The 22,457-nt window shown below is 39.8% G+C and overlaps 2 protein-coding genes across 4 annotated transcripts in view; one reads left to right on the forward strand and one right to left on the reverse strand.

Annotated features, from left to right (window-relative positions):
- The window catches only part of dgat1a (diacylglycerol O-acyltransferase 1a), an 18,278-nt gene extending 12,347 nt beyond the window's left edge, over positions 1–5,931 (reverse strand). Inside the window, exons 1-3 of one of the 2 annotated variants that reach the window (XM_039605426.1) lie at positions 5,799–5,931; positions 1,795–2,202; positions 20–107 (exon numbers count right to left, since the gene is read on the reverse strand). In XM_039605426.1, coding sequence (XP_039461360.1) covers positions 20–107; positions 1,795–2,202; positions 5,799–5,857 — 555 coding nt within the window. In that variant the 5' untranslated portion in view covers positions 5,858–5,931. Of the gene's footprint in view, positions 1–19; positions 108–1,794; positions 2,203–2,849; positions 2,927–5,798 lie in introns of those variants that run through there. The other variant, XM_031742803.2, reaches the window with a different exon arrangement.
- On the forward strand, positions 4,925–19,967 carry zgc:63863 (uncharacterized protein LOC393372 homolog). 2 transcript variants are annotated; one of them, XM_031742831.2, is made up of 11 exons: positions 4,936–4,992; positions 5,082–5,167; positions 5,979–6,033; positions 8,067–8,197; positions 8,312–8,392; positions 8,780–8,966; positions 9,055–9,156; positions 11,636–11,777; positions 12,628–12,812; positions 13,657–13,766; positions 15,636–19,967. In XM_031742831.2, exons 2-11 carry the CDS (start codon positions 5,098–5,100, stop codon positions 15,800–15,802), a joined length of 1,230 nt encoding a protein of 409 aa, XP_031598691.1. In that variant the 5' UTR covers positions 4,936–4,992; positions 5,082–5,097; the 3' UTR covers positions 15,803–19,967. The 2 variants fall into 2 exon arrangements, with proteins under 2 accessions (XP_031598674.1, XP_031598691.1); XM_031742814.2 differs by having other exon boundaries at positions 4,925–5,167.
- Positions 19,968–22,457: the final 2,490 nt, after the last annotated feature.

Raw genomic sequence — 22,457 nt, forward strand, 5'->3', positions numbered from 1 at the left:
GTACTGAGGTTTAACTCACCAGCATGACAACACACCAGTTGAGGATTCCTCTGTAGTTGCTGTAGCCGCTGGCTGAGCTCAAGAGAGACTCCTGTAGATTGTGACACCTGCAGAAAAACACACAGTCGAGACGTTGACCGCTAAATTTTAGACTATAATCAAATGATTACCACTCTTTCCTGTCTCATTGTCTCCACAAGCTAAGGGGTGAAATCTAGTAAGGGCAACAGGACTGATTTTACAACTCTTACAAAGCACCGATAACTCAGAGTGAGTCAATCATGATTAACACATTGAGGAATCCTTCAAAAAAATGACACACGTGTGACTTCATGTTGAGGACCAGCTATGCTGAACTTCCCTTAGCTTATTTTTCTTGATGGACTGATTACCACTTTCCTGGTGGTAATACACTTAACAATGTGGTATAATCTGACATTAAAATTAATCTCAACTTCAAGTTAGGATCAGAGGGAAAATATTTAATTTCTATACCAGCTTTTACGTGGATGAATCACACACTGCAGTTAAAGGGTTTACATAGCACTGCCCCCAATCTATGCTTTAGAAAACTGAGGCTGTTCATCAAGAAACCATAAGGGAACTTTTACACAGCCATATATGATAAAGGGTGAACAAAGACAGAGGAGGAGAAGACTGGTCAGAGGTCAGAGGAAAATGGTTAAGAAGTAAGGAGATGGAGCAATAATAGCGAGTTAAGAAAACTGTAGAGAGGGCAAGAGGATGGAAAAATAAAGGAAGAAAGGGGGAAAAACCAAAGTGGTTTTTAACATAGTGCCAGGACACTCACTCAGCATGAGCAACGTGCAGAAATGCATGCAAACAGTAGACATGCTATTGCCAAAGCATGTGTCACAAGAACACATCACTTGCCTACGCCAGCTGGCTGGGATCCAATTAAAATAAAAATGAATCACAAATTAAAATCACCTTCCTTTTACTGGGTATTAAAATGTTGTATTAGAACCCTGGCCTTCACACCAATTACAAGGATGTGGAAATTCCATGGGGTAATCAAGAAGGCATGGCTTCAACCTAAAGAAATGCATGCTTTAAATAGGTAGGCAGATCTGAGAAGCTGGTGTGGTGCCCATAGGGTGAAGCACGGGCTATTGTTTGCAGCAAGGTCCGTCATACCCTACCTGTCCTCCTGGCACGCCCTGTATACAAACTCAAAGCTACCCTAACCTCTGTTCAACAAATGAGTGAGTGTCCTGCCAAAGAAGTCTGTTACTACTATTCATTTTTTTATTGCATCAAAATTAGAGACATCTGAAACAAACTCTCCATCTATCTGCTGACTATTTTCTTAAATTATTTATTATTGGCCTGGCAAAAGAGCAAACTCCAGCTAATAAAAAATGCAAGCAATGAAAGTTATGTCAGTTTGTTTATAAAGCTGGAAATAAAAAAAGCTCCCCAGACCTGTGCCAGACTCTCACAGATTGCATTCATGCGAGGCTATCAAAGAAATGTAAAAAAAGGAGACACTTAAAGCTTATGGAAATGTTAAGTGCAACTTTTGGGTTTCTGCAACTGAGTCTTTTTTTTTTTAATGCCCGCTAGCTCAAGAACCGCTTTGCCAGAAATAAGCATCCGCTAACCTGTCATGAACGGCAATTAAGCTAAAGGAAACAATGGGGGAAGAATAACGACTCTGGCTAAATTACACATGAATGAAAAGGGGGGGGAGGAGTATGAAATGTACCCCTCTGCTAACACTTTACTGTTAACGTCTGTACGTAACGCTAGAACGTTAACGTCAAAGGTTACCTGAGCCTGTCGTTGATATCTTCTACCGCACTCCTCTGTTTCTTCGGACTGTTTGTGAGCTGCTGCTGCTGCTGTGCGGACTTCCCCATTTCTTTCTCCACATTGCCGTTGTTGCTCGCATGCTTCTGGACCTTGTCTGCGGTTTTCTCTTTAGCGGAACACGGTGGAGCTTTTTCCCCTGCGTCTTGCCTCTTGGTTTGCTTGGTGCTGGTGATGGTTGTCCTCCTCCGGCGGGTTACGGGCCCTCTCGTCTCGGCTGTTTCGCTCATTTCAGCGGCTTCAGTCACGCAGTTCCTACCTGCTCGACATTGTTGGTCAAACTGCCCGCCGCTAGTTGGTCCCTCAGTAACTTCACAACAGGAGCTGAACAAACAGCAGCGGGACGCTCTTCCTCCTGCAGCGTGAGCGCTGGTAATGAGAGGGGCGGTTCATTACGACGGCTCAAGGTGCATTTGTCAGAAGGGTTGCCAGTTCTGTATTTTCAGCTGACATCCCCCGTTCGAGCTGACGAGCCGATCAACTTCCGGCATAAGCCTCTCTTCCCCCAAAACTGAAACTTATTACTGCTTAGATGACAAGTTTAAAGTCAATTAGCCATAAAAGGAACCGGAAGTCTTAAATAAACCTGAAAATATTATTTTATCAATACTGTGTATCTACAGCCCACAAGGATATGAGGATGTATGATTGCACTAACGCCCAAATGTCGGGATATTCCTTTGTAAAGGCAATTTAAAATTAAGTTAAACACAACAACAACATCAACATATAACAAAATAGCTTCAATAGGGAGAATGGTACAGCGATACAATGCAATAGGACAAAGGATTAAAAATGAGATAATATGTAATCTAAATAAACACACTAATAAAAATACTAAGTCCTAATATAATTGGGCAAAATAAAATGATAAAAACACCATAGCAAATACCAGATGGCATTAAAGTTACTTGATATAACTAAGTGTAAACTGTAGGGATAGTTTAGGGCTAAAATAAACTATTTTTTATTCTCTTCTAGAAATATGAGCTATTGCCGGAGGTATAAAGAATTACCGTATCTGTATTTGTGGCAGCATACAGTGCTGTGAAAAACTAGGCGCGCCTTTAGTCCTTTCATGGGAATTAAAAGAGTAAGGAGCAGCCAGGTGATGGCAATCAGATGCACTTAATTAGTTGATCATCGGTAAGTGTAAGCACAGAGTTTTTGGCAGTTTGCTGGTCTGGAGTATTCAGGATTGTATTAAAGCAATGCCGCCATCTTCACGTCCACTGGAGAAACTACACCAAAATGGTGATGTTTTCCATTATGGATAGTGCACCTTTAAGCTTGATTTAGACTTGATTTAGAAATCCACATCCTAACTTACACAGTAACCAGAAACTCCCTTTATCCCAACCTTCCAAGCAATTTGAGTCTTTGTTGTATATATGCGTCAATCAGAGGTGTATTCTCTGGAGGTGCATGTCCAGTTGTGGCATAGGGTTGAAATGGGGTTCCAGTTATGGTATAAGTTATGATGTAAAGCTCATGCAGAAATATAATTCCCGTGCTGGTGAGTCCTAAACACAGCATATGAGCATAAATCCATCGTACGAACTGTCAAGCATGGTGGTGGAGGCATGATGATTTGGGCTTAGTTTGCAGGTGCAGGACCTGGGCACCTTGCAGTCATTATAACAAAAGTACTTCATGTTAGGGGATCCATCCAGCAGCCAAACTGGGTCATGCAACAGAAAAAAAAGGATCCCAAGCACAGAACAAATCTATATCAGAATGGCTGAAAAAAAAAAAAAAAAAAAGGTCTTGCAATCAAGTCAAAGTCCAGACCTCAACCTAATAAATTCTATGACAGGACCTTAAGAGAGCTGTGCATCAGCATATTCCTGCAAACATTAATGAACTTAAGCAATATTGTAAATATGAGTGAGCTACAATTTCTCCACAACAATGTGAGACACTGATGAAATCGAACAGAAAACAATTACTTCAATGTATCTGCCAAAGGCAGTTCTATAAGCTACAGAATCATGGGGTGCACTCACTTTTTCATAGAACTTCAGAAACTCTTATAAAAACATTTTTTCCCTTAGATAACCTATTGTTATAATTTCTTTATGACCCCTTTCTTAAACACTCTGATAATAAAATGAATACTTTAAATGCATAAATACTTTATTTAAAGTCAAATTGGTGGTGTGGGTTTATATGGTACAAATGTGGAGTCCTTATTACTTTAACTCCATGCCGTTTCCCTGGAACCCCTCCCATTAATGAAGATATATTCAGCCAGTGGGTTGTGTATATGAAATCTGCTGATTTTGTGATTTGGTGATTGGATTTTTCAAGGCACCTGAGAGGTGATGTCAAAGATGGACAGTCATCTGTTTGTCCAAAAAAGAGCCACTATGACCATGATGGGGGCCACAACCCAAAATACTGCAAGGAGCTTCTTCAGATCTTATCCTCTTTTCCAGGCACACTAGAAGCAGATAAAGTTGTGCCAGACACGTCTTCTCTAAAAAATAAAGCAGTTACAGACATCCACGAAACCACTTTGCAGAAGCAAATCATTGGTATTCAGATCAGTTCCCCTTTAACAAAAGTGGTTCATTCAAATTTGTACATTAAACACATTTGCATATGAATGAGTACTTATGGACTCAAATTTAGCATTTTATGATGCTTCATTTAAATTTACATTTATTCAATATTTTATGATTCCCAGTGAATTCCAGTCTATAGGGCTTATGCTTCCAGTGTTGGATGGAAGCTGAGTAATTTTTTTCATTACTCAGCTTTAATATTTAGACATTTTCTAAGTCAATATAATTAAATAAATTAAATAAAAAAAAATAAAAAAAAAGCAATCACAGTGTCCTGTCCATTTTTTCTTACTTATTTGCAATTACGATACAAATTATCACTTTTTTCCTTATAAAAAAAGTTACTGCATAAGAACATTTCTGTCTCACACATTTATTATACAAAGTAAAACAAAATTGCCTGTGTCGCTCACATGTATGGACTACAAATCTGTAATCAAGTCAGGTTGCAGTGCGAGTGAAAGGCAAACCAATAGTATACGTCCTTTTGGTCACGTGGTATTTCTGACCAATTGCATTGTAGCTGAGAACGCTCCCGCTCGGTTGAGTTGAGTAGCGACAGCTGTTGAGGGAAGCTTCGTCGCTGGGACAGGTATTTTCAGTGTTTTTTCACCTGTTTACGGACATATTTTTAATTCTTTAATTCACCAATGTCACGGTGTAAACTCGGAGATTCCGTAGTCTGCTTTTAGAGGGAATGAAAAGACTCAAGAGGAAGAAACAGAACGGCGGAGTTGTGGTGAATGGGAATGGATCTTTCACAAGAGGTACGCGATGACAGCTAACAGACTTTGTTTTTGAAGAAGAGATACTGCATTTAGTCGCTTAAGACGTCTTATTTTATTAAAATTATGCCGTTTTGTTACGATGACTGCTTCGATAACATCTGTACGTGCAGGCAAGCAAAACTTGACCAGACTAGACTATGTGGCTAAATCTAATTTAATCTAATGCTATTACTTTAGTCAAGTGACAGTAACTAAACCCTGTTCTTGAAGCCCTCCTCCCAGTGTCTGTGTCTGTGCTGCTTTGTTTACAAGAGCAAAGTAAGAGCAAACTTTAGCTGAATGTCCCCAAAGGCTGCTTGCGTGGCAGCCTGTCAGGCAGACTGGACTGCTTGGAAATTTACAGCTGACAGTCTGGCAGAGAGGAGACGGAAAAGGTGCTTTTGGTCAGCGATCCAGCAACGCTGTCACTTGTTTTGTGTTTAACTCACACTGGCTGCAATCTAAAGCATAGCCTTTATATAACTTTATGATCATTGATCCTAATGGCTTTGCTTGCGTAAACGACTTTTAAAAAAGGCAAATGAAAGAAGTCTTTTAGTATGAAATGAATGAAGAAACGCCTGGTTTGTCTGTGCAGGTTAGTAAAATAAGTATAAAACTGTGGGTTTACCTGCAAAGCCATAATAGTGTGATTTTAAACGTGATCCTCAAGTCTTTGTCCTTATCCATGTTTCTTTCCCTCTAACTTTCTTCTCTCTGTGTGCACGGTCTCGCACGACTCTCTGTTTCATCCATACCACTTGCTTTTACTTTGTTTTCTTACTCCTCCATCTCTGCCTATTTGTTACAGAGCCAGGTTGTGGGAGGAAGCAGAAGCTGGCTGAGATCCATCAGGCTTTGATCAGGTTAATATCACAGTGTGTCTCTTGAGTGTGCTTACTCCACAAAACCTCGACATGCAAATCTAAGCAGATGAAGAGCAATTTTACACTCCTGAGCTATGTGCTGGCAGTCATGGGACATTCAGATTTGTGTATTATGTTCTAGGAGTGAAATAAAACAGGAAAATAGTTGCTTCAGCGAACACGACACAGTGAGAGATGAAAAGTCCTGACAATCTTCTTCATCATTTTAGTAGCCTAAAAAGTGGATCTTTTTTCAATATTTTCTATGGTAATAAATGCCTCAGATGGTTCTACAACTCCAGGGCACAAGGCATATTTCCACTGGGGAAATCCCATCTACCTGCTTATCCAATACACTATTTCACAATTAGATGACAATAATTTATCAACAGATAATAATTTTAATACTAACGTGATTGCACATGTGGTGATTACTCTGGTGTGTTCAGGAATATTATGATGTAATCATAAGGACTTTACTATAAAGAGGAGACAGAAGCAGCCAGACTAATTTCACAAGAACAAAACAACAGTTTAAAAAGTGTATAAAAAATACCTTTAAACTGTGTCCTAAAATGTGTTATACAGTTAAGTCTACAAGTTTTGGGGTAGTGATACATTTTTTTCTAATGTTGCCTCTGTACATCACCCCAGTGAATTTCAAATTTAAAACTGAAATGAAACAACCAAGATGTGATTGAAGTGCTGACTTTAAGCTGTAATTCAAGGGGTTTCACAAAGATATTGCATTAACTGTTTGAAAATTACAACAGTTTTTATAGCTAGTCCCTCATTTTCAGCATCTCAGAAGTAATTGGAGAATTGACTGATTAGCACTTTCATGGCCAGGCAAAGCCTGTTCCCTCATTAATTCATGACAAATTACACAGATAAAATATCTGGAGTTCATTCGAAGTGTTCAGTCAGGAGCTGTTCATCTGAATTGAATTTTGATGTCCAAAATTGATGTTGATGAAAGTGACAGAGGCCATCATTAGTCTGAATAATCCCCAAATAAACCTATCAGAGAGCGAGCACAGAAACTTTAGGAGTGATCACAATCATCTGGTTCATCACTAGCCAATGAATTCACTTGGCAAGATGATGCCAAAACAAGATCTTGCCAAATTAAGAACACTCTCTTTGTGAAGTAGGTGTTTCATTCTTAAGGTCTTCAATCAAAAGACACCTTCATGAATGGAAATGCAGAGGGTTTACAATAAGTTCCAAACTACTGGTTCATTCAAGAATTGTATTAGAATTTGCTAGAGAACATCTAAAAGAGTGGCAACAGTTCTGGAAAAAATATTTGGAAAGATGAAAATAAGATTAACTAGTGCCAGAATGATGGGGTGTTAAGTATGGAGAAGTAGAGAAACCACTCATGATCCAAAGGATATCACATTATCTGTCAAACACAGTGTTTACAATGTTATGGTATGGGCATGTATGGCTGCCAGTGGAACCGGGGCACTAGTCTTTAGTGATGAGACTCTTGATTGAAGCAGCAGGATTCATTCTACTCAGCTTCAGCCAAATCCTGCAAAACTGATTGGACAGCGGTTGAAATTCTAAAAGGATACTGCAAAGAGAACTATTATTATTTTCTGGGGAATTTTCTTCAGTGACCAAGTCAGTGGCATGACTAATTACACAACTGAGGGCAGAGACACCAAATTAACCAGCACCAGCAGGATGTGGCTGCACAATATTTGGTCATGCACATGTGTTCTAGACTTCAGGCAGTAATTTTTAAAAGCAGTTTTATTCAAGTACTTAAAACGACCCCAATTAATTTTGAACCTCTGAAAGTAATTTAAATTAAATTAACATATAAACAGTGCTGACATGACCTGTTGAACACAGTAAGTTTTTAATTTTAATTTTTAATGCTACAAAAAAGGCATTAGCTGTTTTGTTAGTTTAAATCACAGCTAGGAGTTTCTAACTGGTACAAAGGTACAAATTTTAGATACTATGAGCAGACTTTAAGTAATATGAAAATTTTCTAATTTTGGCTTTTGAATGTACAGTGATCCAGTGGACATTGAGACCTTGAGGAGAGCAGCAGTCAGTAAAGGAGGACTGCTCACTGATGAGCTAAGGAGAAAAGTATGGCCCAAACTACTGAACATAAACATCTATGATCTACCACATAAACCTGGTTAGTATACATTTAATTTAATGTCTGGTTAGTGTTGGAAGAACTGCATAAATTTAAATGCTCGTAGTGCAAGAAATGCTAGCAACAATAAGGGAAACATTTCTTTTGTTGTAGGTCGAGATGTGAGGGAGAACCACAAAGACTACAACCAAGTAGTCCTTGATGTCAGGAGGTCGATGAAGCGTTTTCCGAAAGGTAGGTGTGTGTGTGTGTGTGTGTGTGTGTGTGTGTGTTATCTCTAAAGATAGCAGCATAGCTCAATGTGCCATTTGTCAAACTGTAACCCTGACCTTAAAGCAACATGGAGTTATCTTGTGAGTAATTTATAAACCAAGTTTAATCTTCACAGGAGGAGTTCCCACATTTTTGAGCTGAGAGTGTTGTTGTTTTAAATTAAAGAGCACTACTGTTGTTTACATAGACAGCAGGGACGTTTCCCTTTAAAATCTTGCAATATAGCAGAATGAGGCCCATAGAAAACACTGGATTCTGTATTCTGAACTCTAATAATCCAAAAATAAACCCTTTCTAGCATCACTTTTTTGGATTATATAAATGCACTGCTCATTTGCTCTTCTGCAGGTATGCCAGCCACGGAGAGAGCAGTGCTTCAGGAGCAGCTCATCGACATCATACTGAAGGTTTTGAAGCGAAACACTCAGCTGCACTACTACCAAGGCTACCATGATGTGGCCGTCACTCTGCTGCTGGTAGTTGGGGAACGAATGGCCATCGCCTTGTTGGACACACTGTCTAATTATCACCTCAGGTTGGATATTTTATTTCCTGCTGATTCTCATACTTTTATGTAAAGTTAAAATGTTTTTCCAACTTCTGCAAGTCTTCTCTCTGTGCAGGGACTTCATGGATCCTACCATGGACAGCACCAAACACATTTTAAACTATCTGATGCCAATTTTGGAGCAGGTTGATTTGGAACTGCATGACTTCATGATCAGGTACAAAAAGTAGTGACCACTAGAGGGCACCACAGTGTTGGTTTTTAACTGTAATGCTTACAGGGAGAGAAACGGCTAAGTGTATTTGCAATTGAATTAAAATATTACTGAAAACGCATCAGCAGTTGGAGTTCAGGTATCAAATGGTACAATAGACTGTCTGTCCTGCCAAGGTGTACACCACCTTTATCTTTGTTTGTGAGACACTAGTGAATATGAACAATTTGCAGTTTGTTAAAACACAAAACAAAGGATGCCAAGAAACAGCCAGCTGCTGCAGATAATGTGTGTAGGACTGGGGATGGGAATGTTTGCAAATCAATGAATCACCCTTTAAAGTATTTTTGATGCATGCAGTTTTTTTTTTTTTTTGCTGTCTTGTTGCCTGTTCATAATTGATACTGTACTGGCAACTTCCATATTTGTAAACTACCTGTCTACTCGCATACATGCTGACATAAACAGAAAAAGCACAAAAAACAAGACATTGCACTTGGAGAAAGACGGCAGGATAAACAACACCCGACTTCAAAGTTTCAGCCACCCTTTCTGCTGTGCGCTTCCTCTTCTCCTTGTCTGTCTTCTTATCTCTGCCTCTTTTATTCTGTACTTGTTCTTTTGCTCACCTTTATTTTTCTTTCTCTCCTGCTTCATTTTCAATCCCTACCCAACCCATCGCACATGATCTTTGCCCTTTGCTCCTTTCCTCTATCTATCAGTCCCTGCTTCTTTCCATTTGTCAGTCCCATTATTTAGCACGCATTCTTCTTTGTCGCTCAGTTTTCCTGTCCAGTATTGATCGGAAACCTCTAATTTGTTATTTTATTTGAGGCACAGTAGCAGGATACATGTGAGGTTGAAGAAAACATACTTTTCCTTCAGTTCTGTATTTTATATCTCAAGTGTTCAGGATGTTAGGATTATGACATATGTATTAAAGGCAATGAGCGGGGAAAAAATTGCTTTTTTTTTCTGGTTTCGATCCACATGTCCTGTGTCAGTGGATCACTTAAAACAGGCAGTCATATATTAAGAAAGAGTGATTGCATGTTCTTTCTTTTCATATTTCACCATATGTTTAAAATGGGACTTAAAGGCATGAGTCAGACACACAAGTCTGATCTTTATTGTGGTCATTTGATTTTTATTTTCTTTGGTTTGGCTTCCCAAGCAATGAAAAGTTAAAATGTGTCTTGTTATTTCATAGAAATTTGGGTGATAATAGAATATCACTGACTTCCAAAACTCAAGAAGTGGCCAAGAAAACAATCTAGTCCATCTTTTAAAAAGAAGGAAAACATGGTCCAAGTTAGCAACACCAAAAGGCGGGGAAGACCAGATAAGACACTTGATGATTACAAATTCTTTCCTTGGTTTAAAAAACAAAAACAATAAAAAAAAAAAACTTCACAATATCTAACCAAGTCAAGAACATTCTCAAGGAGGTAGTTGTGTCATTGTCAAAGACTTACAAAACGTCCAAACCACTTCTTACACTTAAGAACAGAAAGGCCAGATTAGACTTTGCCAGAAAACATCTAAAAGAGCTCTGAAAAAAAAGGAAACCAAGATGAACTCATATCAGAATTATGGAAGAGAAGAGTATGGAGGAGGAAAGAAACAACCCATGATCCAAAGCAGACCTCATCGTCTGTCAAACATGTGGAGGCAATGTTATGACATTGGCATGTATGAATGCCATTGGAACCAGGTCACTAGTGTTTATTGATGATGTGACTGCTGATAGAAGTAGCGGGATAAATTCTGAAGTGTACAGGGCTGTACTCTCTGCTCAGATTCAGCCAAATATGGATGCTCCTTCAGAGTCCAAAGGAAACTGCAAAACCAACTGAAGAGTTTCTCAAGACAGAGAAAGTGGAATAAAGTCAAGATCTAGCAGTACAGGGATATTTGGTGATGTTCTTTTGGTCCCCATATGTAAAATGTTAGTTTCTCCAGTTGCTTTTGAGTTTCTGAAAATGGAAAACCATGTATAAAAATGTCTGCAATGTCTAAATAGTTGATGAAGTACTTTTCTGTAAAACTTCTTGAATTAAAGCTAAAAGTGTGAACATTAATCACATATTAGCTATTTTAATCAAAATCTGCTGTGGTGGTGTACAGAGGCAACACTGTACAGTATATACTGTTATGGTTTCAGAAATGTTTCCATTCTTGGATTTGTATTAAAGTATCTTTAATGTGGTCATCTTAGGCACAGGCTACGGGTGTGAGCACAGCAGCCCCACCCATCTGCTGCACTAAGACCCAGTGTAAATAAATGGGGATTATTTTGAAATGTGAATGATACAAAACCAGTCTAGAGGAGTCCGAGAATAAATAAATAAAAAATAGTTCAGAAAGGATCAAACAGGGCAAATATGAACGTAGATATATGTATAAACAGGGTTACAAAAAAAATCAATCAAATGAAATTTTAAAATAAGGTAACATGACGAAATGTGCCTTTTCTTTGTAGAGCGGAGGTTGGAACCATCTTTGCACTTTCCTGGCTCATCACATGGTACGGCCATGTTCTCTCAGAGTTCAAGCATACCCTGAGACTGTACGACTTCTTCCTGGCCTCACATCCCCTGATGCCCATCTACCTCGCTGCTACGGTATGGGCAAGAGCCAATGAGGTTGTTTTGTCAGTAATCCAGAACACGAGAATACATGTTGCCATACACACACACACACACACACACACACACACACACACACACACACACACACACACACACACACACACACACACACACACACACACACACACACACACACAGAGTGAGGCAGAGTACTGTGAAGTCATCAGACTAGTTAATTAGATACTTCCTAATGAGCAGATGAGAAAGAGGGGTACAGAGGGAGGGATTAAAGAGGAAAGGGAAAAAGAATGAGCAGAGAGAGCTGACTGATGTGAGAGCTTTAGTAGGAAGGACACGGAAACAGATTACAAAGGGAAAACATTTTGACTTTTTTCATCTGCTCCTCCACACTAACTGCTGCATCCCATACATGCGTGTTACTTCCAGCTGGATTGTTTCTGTCTGCTGAAGTATGTTATGTCGAGAGTGTACACGAGTCCTTTTGTTCCTTTGTGTTATTTAACTGTAGAGTCTGTGCATTTTGATTAGTGGCTTCTTGTTTGCACTTGAGGATGTTTTTGTGTGTGTGTGTGTGTGTGTATGTGTGAGTGTGTTTAGAGGGGCTGGGCAGAGGGAGAGCTCTGTTTGAAGTGTGTGAAACAACAAAGCAGAATGTAGTTCATGTTTCCTCCCAGGCTGAGTACAACGCACAGCATGGGGCTTTAACTCTTCATCTGCTTATCTGTCTGCAGTGCACTTACTGCGCCTCACAAACAACACAAGCTAATGTACTATATATGCAGTCTAGTATTCAAGTGTTACCCAGAGTGATCTGCTTTAGGGTTAAAAGTTTTAACTGGTCCTTTGCTCCTCTTCTCCTCAGATTGTGTTGCACAGAGAAAAGGAGGTGAAGCAGACAGAGTGTGACATGGCCATGGTCCACCACCTCCTCTCTCGTATCCCCCAGGATCTCCCATACGAGCTTCTGATTGGCTGGGCACAGGACCTGTTCGAGAAATACCCTCCATCATTACTAGCCAAGCGGGCAGCACTGCAGTCTCGCAAGAGGTGAGGGCACGCCAGTTTAATAAAGTTGTTAATTGGGCATTACTATCCCCTCAAGCCACTCCTCCCTATGCCAGGTTCTGCAGGAGGTTTCTTCCTGTGTAAAGGGACTTTTTCCTTCCCACTGTCGCCAAGTGCTTGTTCATAGGGGGCCATCTAAACTCTGTATTATTTTAGTCTCTACCTTACAATACGGTAAAGCCCCTTGAAGTAACTGTTGTTGTGATTTGATGCTTTGTAAATAAAATAGAATTCAATTTAATATTTAATAAATGCAGAAAAAGCATGTAATGTAATGTCATTCCTTCACCGACTGAGAGTTGATGCTCTATAAGCACATCGTGACTGGCTCGGTGGTGCTGCTAACACACACAGGACATTTAGTGCGTGTGTGTGTGTGAGAGAGACAGAGAGGGGTTCTGTGTGACCATTTTTCAATTTTTTAAAACTTTTTAGGGGGTAGGCTTAGAGGCATGATAACAGTCTCCTTTTCACTGTGTATCCTCAGCCATCAGTCGCTTTCTGCCTGTCAGTGTCCTTCAGTGTGGCTCATACAGTCATTGTTTAGGGCATGAAGTGACACAAGGCCTTGACTGACACACTGAAAGATACTGATGTCTCACCATACATTACCCTGTGAGCTTCCTGTACACATGAGATATTGAGTTAGCGGTTCTCTGAAATTGTCTACCACTCACTTCCTCGCCTGTCTTGATCCATCACTTTATTCATCAGTCCATCTTTTCACATCATTCCAGTTATCCATGCTTCACCTTAGACCTGCCTCTGTTCTCCATCACTGACTAAGTCTCCCTCTACTTTCCCTCTCTTCCTCTGCTTTCTTTAGCCTGTCCATCAGCACCTTCCAGGCATTTCAGCTCTCCACCCTCCACCAGAGGCCGGACTCTGTTCTCCAGCGTCTCACAAAGGCCCAGGGCTCCACCACCTCCAGACACGGTAAAAATAGCCTCTGTAATCTTATTACTGACTCTGAATTAGGTCTTCACACATACAGAGTACAGACATGTAGATGGTTATGGTAAAAGTAAATTCTTTGAAGTTGGCTAATGATAATAATAATAATAATAATAATAATGATAATAATAATATCAACTGTTGAACTGTATGAAGAAAATTTGTTGGATGTTGGATCCTCAGTTTGTTACATTTTTTTTTTTTCCCACCCCATGTAAACACAATTCTTCAAAACAAGGCAACAGCAAATATGTCATCGCCCACAATCTCTGCACCCCCCTTTGGGCCAATCAATAACAAGTAAACAAATACTGTAGCACCCCCATCAGACCAATCAAGTGCAAATTTGAATATGTCAGAACAGAACAAAAAGATGCATTATTCCCGTAGGTTTTTAGCAGCTTGTATAAGATGAACACACAATCACAAACATGTTGTAGCATTCCCCTCAGACTAAGCAGAGTAATATTAAAGCTTATTTACACAATTCCCCATAGTTTCATCAAAATTCAATTACAAGTGAGATGAAATGCATAACGGATACACAGAGGGCCGATCTATAGAACCTTCTTCTTCTCTGCCTCTCATTAACTATGAAAAATCGTCCTTCACCTTGTAAACGGTGGTTTTACAACACTATTGTAACTCAAAGTCCAATTTTAGCTAATTTCATTGATCAAAGATATACCATGTGTTTGAAATCTTGGGGGGTTACCTTTCTTTAGTATTTGGCGATTTTAATGGCAGAATCCACATTTGCTGTGATTGAATCAAATTGCAGCCACAAAGGATTCAACAAAAATTGTGGATAGACACACTGGGAGTGATGGAAAAGCCAAAAAAAAAGTCAGAAGTCAGTCTGTTTATTAAAGAGCAACCGAACACTGGCTTTCCATTTTGGTGCAGTGTTATAGGATTGTGCTGCGTAACTATAGATGCAAAACAGTTGAAACTTTCAGCCAGAGGTGGCAATAAAAACTGACTTCATGTCGGTGTTTAATCACTCTTTAATACAACCACCTCTAGCTGTGGTTGGATGTACTGTAAATGTATAGAAAAGCTGTTTTCCCTTTGTTCTATTAAATTTGCCGCTCAGAACATTGAATTCCCACAGCGGATGTTATATACGTGTCAATTTAAAGAGAAATCTACGACCTGTTAAATACTTGTAACATCACCACCACCCAACAGTTTTATAAAATGAAACAAAACTGAGAAGTTTAAAATTCCACACACGAGGTCTGTGTTTAAATGTTAAATAATGCGCTCTTAATGCAGCCTGGCAGGAAACCTCCACGAAGCTTAAAATATTCAATTTTCGCTTAAAGTGTTTTTTGATTTGTGTTGATTCAACTCCATGGACATTTTTAGAAGATGTAGTCTGTTTGTTAGTGCTGAAGGGTGAACCTAATATTTAAAATGGTAGTAAAAAAAGTCAAACTACAGCATCCAAAATAATCATAAGACTGAACCAGCTCCTTTCTAACATTTACGAAACTTAAATATTGCAGTTTTTGGAAAGCCATCATTGTTACATTACTACATTTAGACTTGGGCTAGGTGCCCCTACTTGTAACGAAGATAAGCTAGTGTAACTATAGTATTAAAGTGAGCACCTTGTCTTGTTTAGCAGTGGTCATGAAGATCTATTTAAACTTGGCGAAGTGTGATATTCCACTTCCTTCTTGTCTCAGCTCCGAGTGTTTTTATTTCTGCTTCTGGTTTTTCTGACCCTTTATGAAATCCACCATAAACCTCATTCGCTTCAGCCATCACTATTATGAATCTTTTTGACCCCTGTGTCTTTTTGTGCTCCTCCTTATTCTGTGCTCGCAACCTCCTGACACGCAGGCCTGGAAGCTGCGTTGCCCGGGGACCGAGGCCAGCTGTGGAGGAGGGGAAACAGGATGGTGAAGATGGCAGTGTGGGGGCTGTCCGCGACACTCGGGGCAGCCGTGTTCGCTGTGGCTCAGACCGCCATGGACTGGGGACCTGAGGCATTACTTCAACTGTTCTGACGTGGTGATGGTGGTGGTGGGAATACAGACTATTCAGCAAGAACACTGACACACACACAGTATAGGTGCACATTTTAAAAACTTGAAGCTTATCTCGAGATGGTGAAGAAAATGAGGAGGAAGAATATTGGTGCCAAACAGGTTGTTGCCACTAAACCACGTTGAACAAGCATGCTGCGTGTTTTCTATAATTCAGCCTCAGGATTCTTGTACACGTGTGTGTGTGAGAGCAGGATAACTGAAGTAGAAAGCCAAACCGGTGACAAAGAGGTGAAGGTCACAAAGAGGTGCAAAGCAAAAGGGTTAGTTGTCATTTTGTGGCTCTTACAGTCTGGGTGACTTGCTCCTATATAGGAGGGGACTATGCATGTCCCCCTGTCAGCGGCCCTTTACATAAGGATCCGTCCGTGCACGTGAAAAACTCAAACACATTTTTGCTGTTTCAGGCTGCTGCTATCTGTTTCTTGTCAGCTGATTATTTTGCTGATATCTTGTTTTTAGTTCGTCCTGCCCGGTTTGTGTATTTCTGTTAAAGTGTTTCGGTTTGCTTTTTAGATCAGCAGCAATATCTGAGAGCCAAAAGTGCCAAAAGTGCCCAAAGCCAGCACAGTGACACATGAGTACAAATTATTAAAGAGTGGCGTTTTCTGCTAAAAGCTTCTAGTTACTAGCAAAGAAGGGAAGTGAAAGAGAAAGATGGAGCGATGGAGGTGGAGATTTTGCCTGTGAGCCTTGTATTAATTGCTTTACTCCAGGTGGCAGCCAGTTAAATTTACAGTAGAGCGTGACACACACCAAATGAGCTTTTGCGCTATCAAAATATGAACGTTGCACTGAGTAACAAGGGTCGCTCTATGCAAGCAGTGACACTTTTTGGAGAATCATTTAGCAGGAGGTATTGGAACAGTTTTTTATGTTTTCAGTTGCAGTTTTGCTGCTGCTTGCTACCCACCGTGCTGAGTGAATATGGGGAAGAAACCAGTACTTTTACATTCCTAAAATATTTAGCAGGTTTGCGCTGACATCCACCCCGAACAGCCGCCACTAGAGCAAAAGTACATCATCTTCATCTTTAGCTTTCTGCAGCTTAAAAATGACTGTATAGCTTTAATCAGTGGACAATTTGAACAATTTCTTTAACTCGAAGGTTTTTACTTAAATATATTTGTTTGTGTTAGTGGAAGTCATTGCATCTCCCCGAATGGCATCACACATACTTAGATGCTGTTAATGCCAAAGCTAATCACAGAGTTTCATACCCTTGAAAGCGAATATTAATAATAGAGGCCGCTTCCACCTGAGGTACACGCGTGGGTGTGCGAGGGGTTTCCTTCCAAACAGCGATGCATGCTCTGTGTTAGACTTATATCATGAATTATTAATCAGCTTTTACAAGCATGTACCGAAGCTTCGGTTAACTCGGCTTCGCTGAAGTCACAACACTCCCCAACCACCCAGCCTATCCCTGCCGCCTCCTCTGTCATCAGATATGAATGTATCACATGTTTGCACAGCTCGCCGTGCAGTCTGCCCTGTTGATTACTTCTGCGTGTGAAGTCAGCTGTGCACGCTCAGTTGTGTCTACAGTTTCACTGTAGTAAATTAGAGCTTCTGGGCCCCAAGCATTCATCACAGTGAAAATAAGTTAATCATTATATATAAGAATAAATCAGAGAAAATACCCCGCAAACTGTCGACTGGGTCTGCAAGTCAGTCGGTAATCCTGTGCTGGTTGTTCAAATAGCCTGAGCTGTACATTTGATTGTCCAGTATAAATGCATTAAATGTGCACTTGTGCAAAAAGCGAGAAATGGGAAATTTTAGCTTTAGTTGAAGGCCAGTTTTGTTTCTTTTAAAAATGTTTGGGTCGTCTGTGTTTTTATTTATTAATGTTTTCTTTCTCACTGTGCCTCATTAACAGTCAAATTGTTTATTTTACGAGCAACAATCTGATTGGCTATTTATTTAGATATGATATTAAATAATGACTGGGTTGTATGAATGTGCGTTTAATATAAAAGAATGGCTTAAATGGTTAATAAGGGTTTGCGGTTTACAGCAGTCTGGGTTTATATCTGTGCAGGTGATAGTGATTTAGATTTAAAAGCTGCTTTGTGTCACTTTAGTGAAAGGAATGAACTGACATTTTGCTTCCTCGCTGAGAGTTTGATGAAGATACTTCTTTGGACTAACTGTTGGCAGCTTAGCTTAGCATGAAGACTGGAAACGAGATCGATTTCTGGCTCCATCTGAAATCTGCCCACCTGCACCTCTGGAACTCACACAAAACATGTTGTTTGCTTAATTCGTTTCTACAAGTTGTAATTCATTGAAGGTTAGAAGCATTCACCGAGACACCATAGGAAGTCACTGTGCTTGGACAGAAATGAGAGTGCTCTCAGTGTTCACATAGAGAAATACACCATATGGACTTAAGTAGACTGCCGGCTATACTTTACACCCACAGGAGCTGCTCATCCTTAAAAACCCATGAGGTGAAGCTCCCGGTGTGCAGTTTTTCTGCTGATGTTAACCCTGTAAAGCCTGAACCATGCCAGGAAATCGAGAAATATTGCAGGCCTTCATCTAATTCAGTGAGCTTTTGTTGAACAGCGCGTTTTTTCACAAATGTTTGCAAAGGCAGTCTGCATGGCTAGGGTGCTCGCTGTTATACACAATGTGACTGAAACATCTTGAATTCAAACATTTAGACGTGCGGTTCAATACTTTAGTCCATATAGTGTAACTTTAAACTTTTCAGAGTAAAATATACAAAAGGAAGATTTACTGTTGACCTAAATGCAGTAATGTCTGTTACCACTGGCTGTACTTTTAAAGTGGTTGTGTGTAACTGTGTATCTATGATGCTTTGACACATACTTGATTTATATAAATCAGTTGTATTCAGAAAATATTTTTTTGTTTTTTTGCTTATTCATAAAGTGCTGCTTGATTTTAATATGCATAGAAAAACACTTTGACGATTGTGTTTGACGTTACTGTGTGGTTGTATTTTGTGCCATGTAAACACACATACACACACGAACACACAAGGTGAGTGGTAGTGCTGCCAGATCCTAATGAGGATTTAATTCTTGCCCCTGGCTTTTGGCGTGCTAAGATACTTTCTCCTTGCCTTTTTTTTTTCTCCTTGCAATCACGTTAAACTTCAAAAACACCCACACCAACACCTGCCCAGTCTCAGTCTGGCACATGCCTTAAAAAATGATTGAAGCCTGTTTCTGGGTCTGAGTGAGATCAGTCAAAAGAAAGACGAAGGAGGTTTCAGGCTCATTTAAATTCATAAATAAACACCATTAAATACTTTTATTTCAAGAGAAGCAAACAGAAAATAGAACCCTCACAGTAAATTCATTTCATGGAGTGCATACACTTACTTTATTGATCAGCTTTCTTGAACAGTTCACATTTTTTTTTTTTTTTTTTTTTTTTTTTTTTTTTGCCTTTTATTTTATTGCTTTTCAGTTGCAGTGTCTTGTTTTTCTTGCATTTCCCTTGAGATCACAACTGAGACCTGCATGCATTTTGAAGCCGTTTTTCACTCCAGCTAGTAGTAGCTAAACAAAATCCCTCTGAAGGTTCATTTCAAGAACCAATCTGGCCAGATATGATTAGTTTCTATGTTGATTATGAAAACAAGTGAAAATCAATGCAGAACAAACACCTCAGCAAAACATAAAAATAACAGAAAAATTAAAGAAACTCTTTTTCATGCCAGATTATGAATTAAGTGTCTTGACGCTTCCAGTGAATTTATGACTGTTCGCTTCTATCTCTGAGGTCTGCAAATTTCCTGAAAAAGCTGCTTTACCTGTATGTTAACACATAGAGTTCATGAGCATTTTAATGCACATTTCTCATTATTGTTACAAATACTTGTACTTTGTACTGATCTGTGGTTCACATATAAATAGAGCAGAGCAGTGAATACAAGACAAAGATAAAATATTTGGAGCACCAAAGTGAAAGTTTATTCTGGGAGAAATTGGGTGAAATTGACAAAAAACTTTTGTCGGGCTTCTATCAGACTTTACAGACAACGAGGAGCACTTTGTTGCTATTGTTACTATCTTTCTGAAAAGCTGTTGGTCATTGCTTAAGATTGTGACATTTTTATGAACAAAATAAAGAAGTTCAACTACTTTCTGAATTTCTGTGAACGTGTTGTTGGAGTAGTGTTATTTGCACAGGGAGGGGAAACTGTATCTCAGATTTTTGTACTAGTATTTTTAATTGATGTGCTAAGTGTACTTAGTTGTGTCAATTTCTCCGCAAATCTGTCATTGCATGATTTGTTTTTAAACACACAGTATTCACCCACTGGTTTGTGGTGTTGCCATTGTGTTTTTAAAGAACCAGGCATTATGGTATTTTGACCAGAGGGTGGAGTTGGCACCATTGCTTCACTGTGAGAAGGTCCTGGGTTGCACTGGCTGGCTGGAGCCTCTCTGTGGAGATTGCATGTTCTTCCTGAGATTCTGCAGGTTCTCTCTGGGTCCTCTGGATTCCTCCCACAGTCCAAAGACATTAGGTTAACTGGTGATTCTAAATTGGCCGTAGGTCAATGAGAGTGTTGATGATTGTCTATATCTCTGCAATAGATGGCAACTTGTCCAGGGTGTACCAAGTGTCTCGCCCTGTGACAGCTGGCTTTAGGCCAGCAGCCTCCCTGAATTGGATGATTCTTCTTCTTCCCCTCTTTAGGCTTCACTACAGCGGATCATTTCTAATCTTGTTCATCCTGGTCAATCGCAGTGAAAACCTTGAATTGGATAAGTGAAATAAATATGTGGGTCTAGGTTGAAGTGCTAAGATATCAGCTAATGACAGCAAGCTTAATTTGCAAGCTACATCCATAGCCTGTGTCATCGCAGCACACAAATATACGACCTGCTAATTGCTGTCTAGTAACAGACTAATGCTAGAATTTAATTTCCCAAAACTGGAGCACAGGTTTCACAGCTCACTATACCATATCTCAGATAGGTGCATTAGAAATTCACCATAAGGCACAAACAGCACAAAAATGATACAGATGTCCAGTTCTGTGGCTCAAATTAGTGGAGGTGAGGTCTAGCAGTAAGCTCCTGGCTGTCTGCACAGCTGCCTGCGTGGCCACAGCTGTCAATCAAAGCAGCCAGTTGTATCTGTATTATAATCATAGAAAATATGATGACTAGCTGGAATGTATGTTGACAACTGGACATTCCCTGGAGCAAAAATAACTTGTATTCCCTTGTCACAGCCTGCCAAATGTGATGGTTGTGGCTGCTTTTATTCCTGGTTTTCCATGATAGGAAGAATGAAAACAGATTTCAGCCTTAATGCATGGCAATAACTTCTAAGAAATCAGCTGCTTCATTTCCTTGTCTTCCTTTTATTCTGCTTTTCTCTGTTTGCACTGTACAGCTGTTGTCTGTTCGTAGCAACTGTTAAACTGCCCTCTTTGGAGAAATGAGGTCAGAAATGAGTCTGTGTGTGTAAAAGACAACGCTGTGCATCTGTCTGACCCCTCTAGGGAAACAGCCAGGGATTAAGAGTGGGGGCCAAAATCAGAAACATGAGGTGAGGCAGAAAGGCGAGGGTTAAAAGGGAGCAAGGGATGAGACGATGGTGGAGAGAGAGCGATTTAAAACTGCAGGAAAAGACATCTGGCGGACGTGTTTGAGGTAACAGAGAGAGGTAGCGGCGCTCCATGGAAATATGTATTTAAAGGGAGTCCCTTGAAGATTTCTAATGAGGTGAAAGGAGGTGAGTGCGGATCTGATTAGGGCTGAGAGCAGATGTGGAGAGGGATGGTTTGAGTTTATTCACGAAGCAATCTGGAGGTGTTACAGCGCTAATTTCAACACTAAATGATGACCAAGACCCCTAAGCCCACACAGACACAAATTTTTCCATGAAGCACCGTGTCAGCTGATAGCCAGCCACCCTCAGGACCACTGAAACTTTTCACATCTGATCTTATTGGTAAATAAAGACCAAGCAACAGTATGTGTGCATGTGTTTCTGTTTGAGAACTGTGAGGTTAGTAAGGACAGTGTCAGAGCAAGCAAAATAAAATGCTAGGTATCTGCGTGTGCATGTGTGCTAAACATTGTGCACACTGGGGACAACAGCTGCTCCAGGGGTTTGTCTGATTTTTTTTCTTCTTTTTCCTCTCCCTGGTGACACACACACACACATTTGCACTCACATGGCTTCAGCACTGGCTATAACAGGAGCAGCAGCACCTCCACTTTCACTGAGCCATGACAAAACGAGTTTTATTTTAATTCATTCAGTGGATTTAGTTTTGCAAACAAACAAACATAAAAAAAAAGCTCAGTGTTGCCTGTTTTACCAACACTTTAATCAAGTCGCTGTGGTTTGTAACCCTGGAACCGTGCCAAATCTTTAATTGAGTGTCTATTTTTTTTTAAGTAAAAAAAAAAAGGCATAAAAATCAGTGAGTATTATCTTGAGAAAAGTGGCATTTGTGATGATCACAGTATTTAAAGATAAGCCCAGATTAAATGAAATGTATCACAGTAAAGTCTCTGGTCTTTACCCAGAGGGAACTTGAATGGGGAGGTTAATTTGTGACAGACTGAAGACATTTAATTTTTTGTCAGTCATATTATTCTAATTAGCA

The sequence above is a fragment of the Oreochromis aureus genome, linkage group 22, assembly GCF_013358895.1.
Source record: "Oreochromis aureus strain Israel breed Guangdong linkage group 22, ZZ_aureus, whole genome shotgun sequence".
NCBI lineage: Eukaryota > Metazoa > Chordata > Actinopteri > Cichliformes > Cichlidae > Oreochromis > Oreochromis aureus.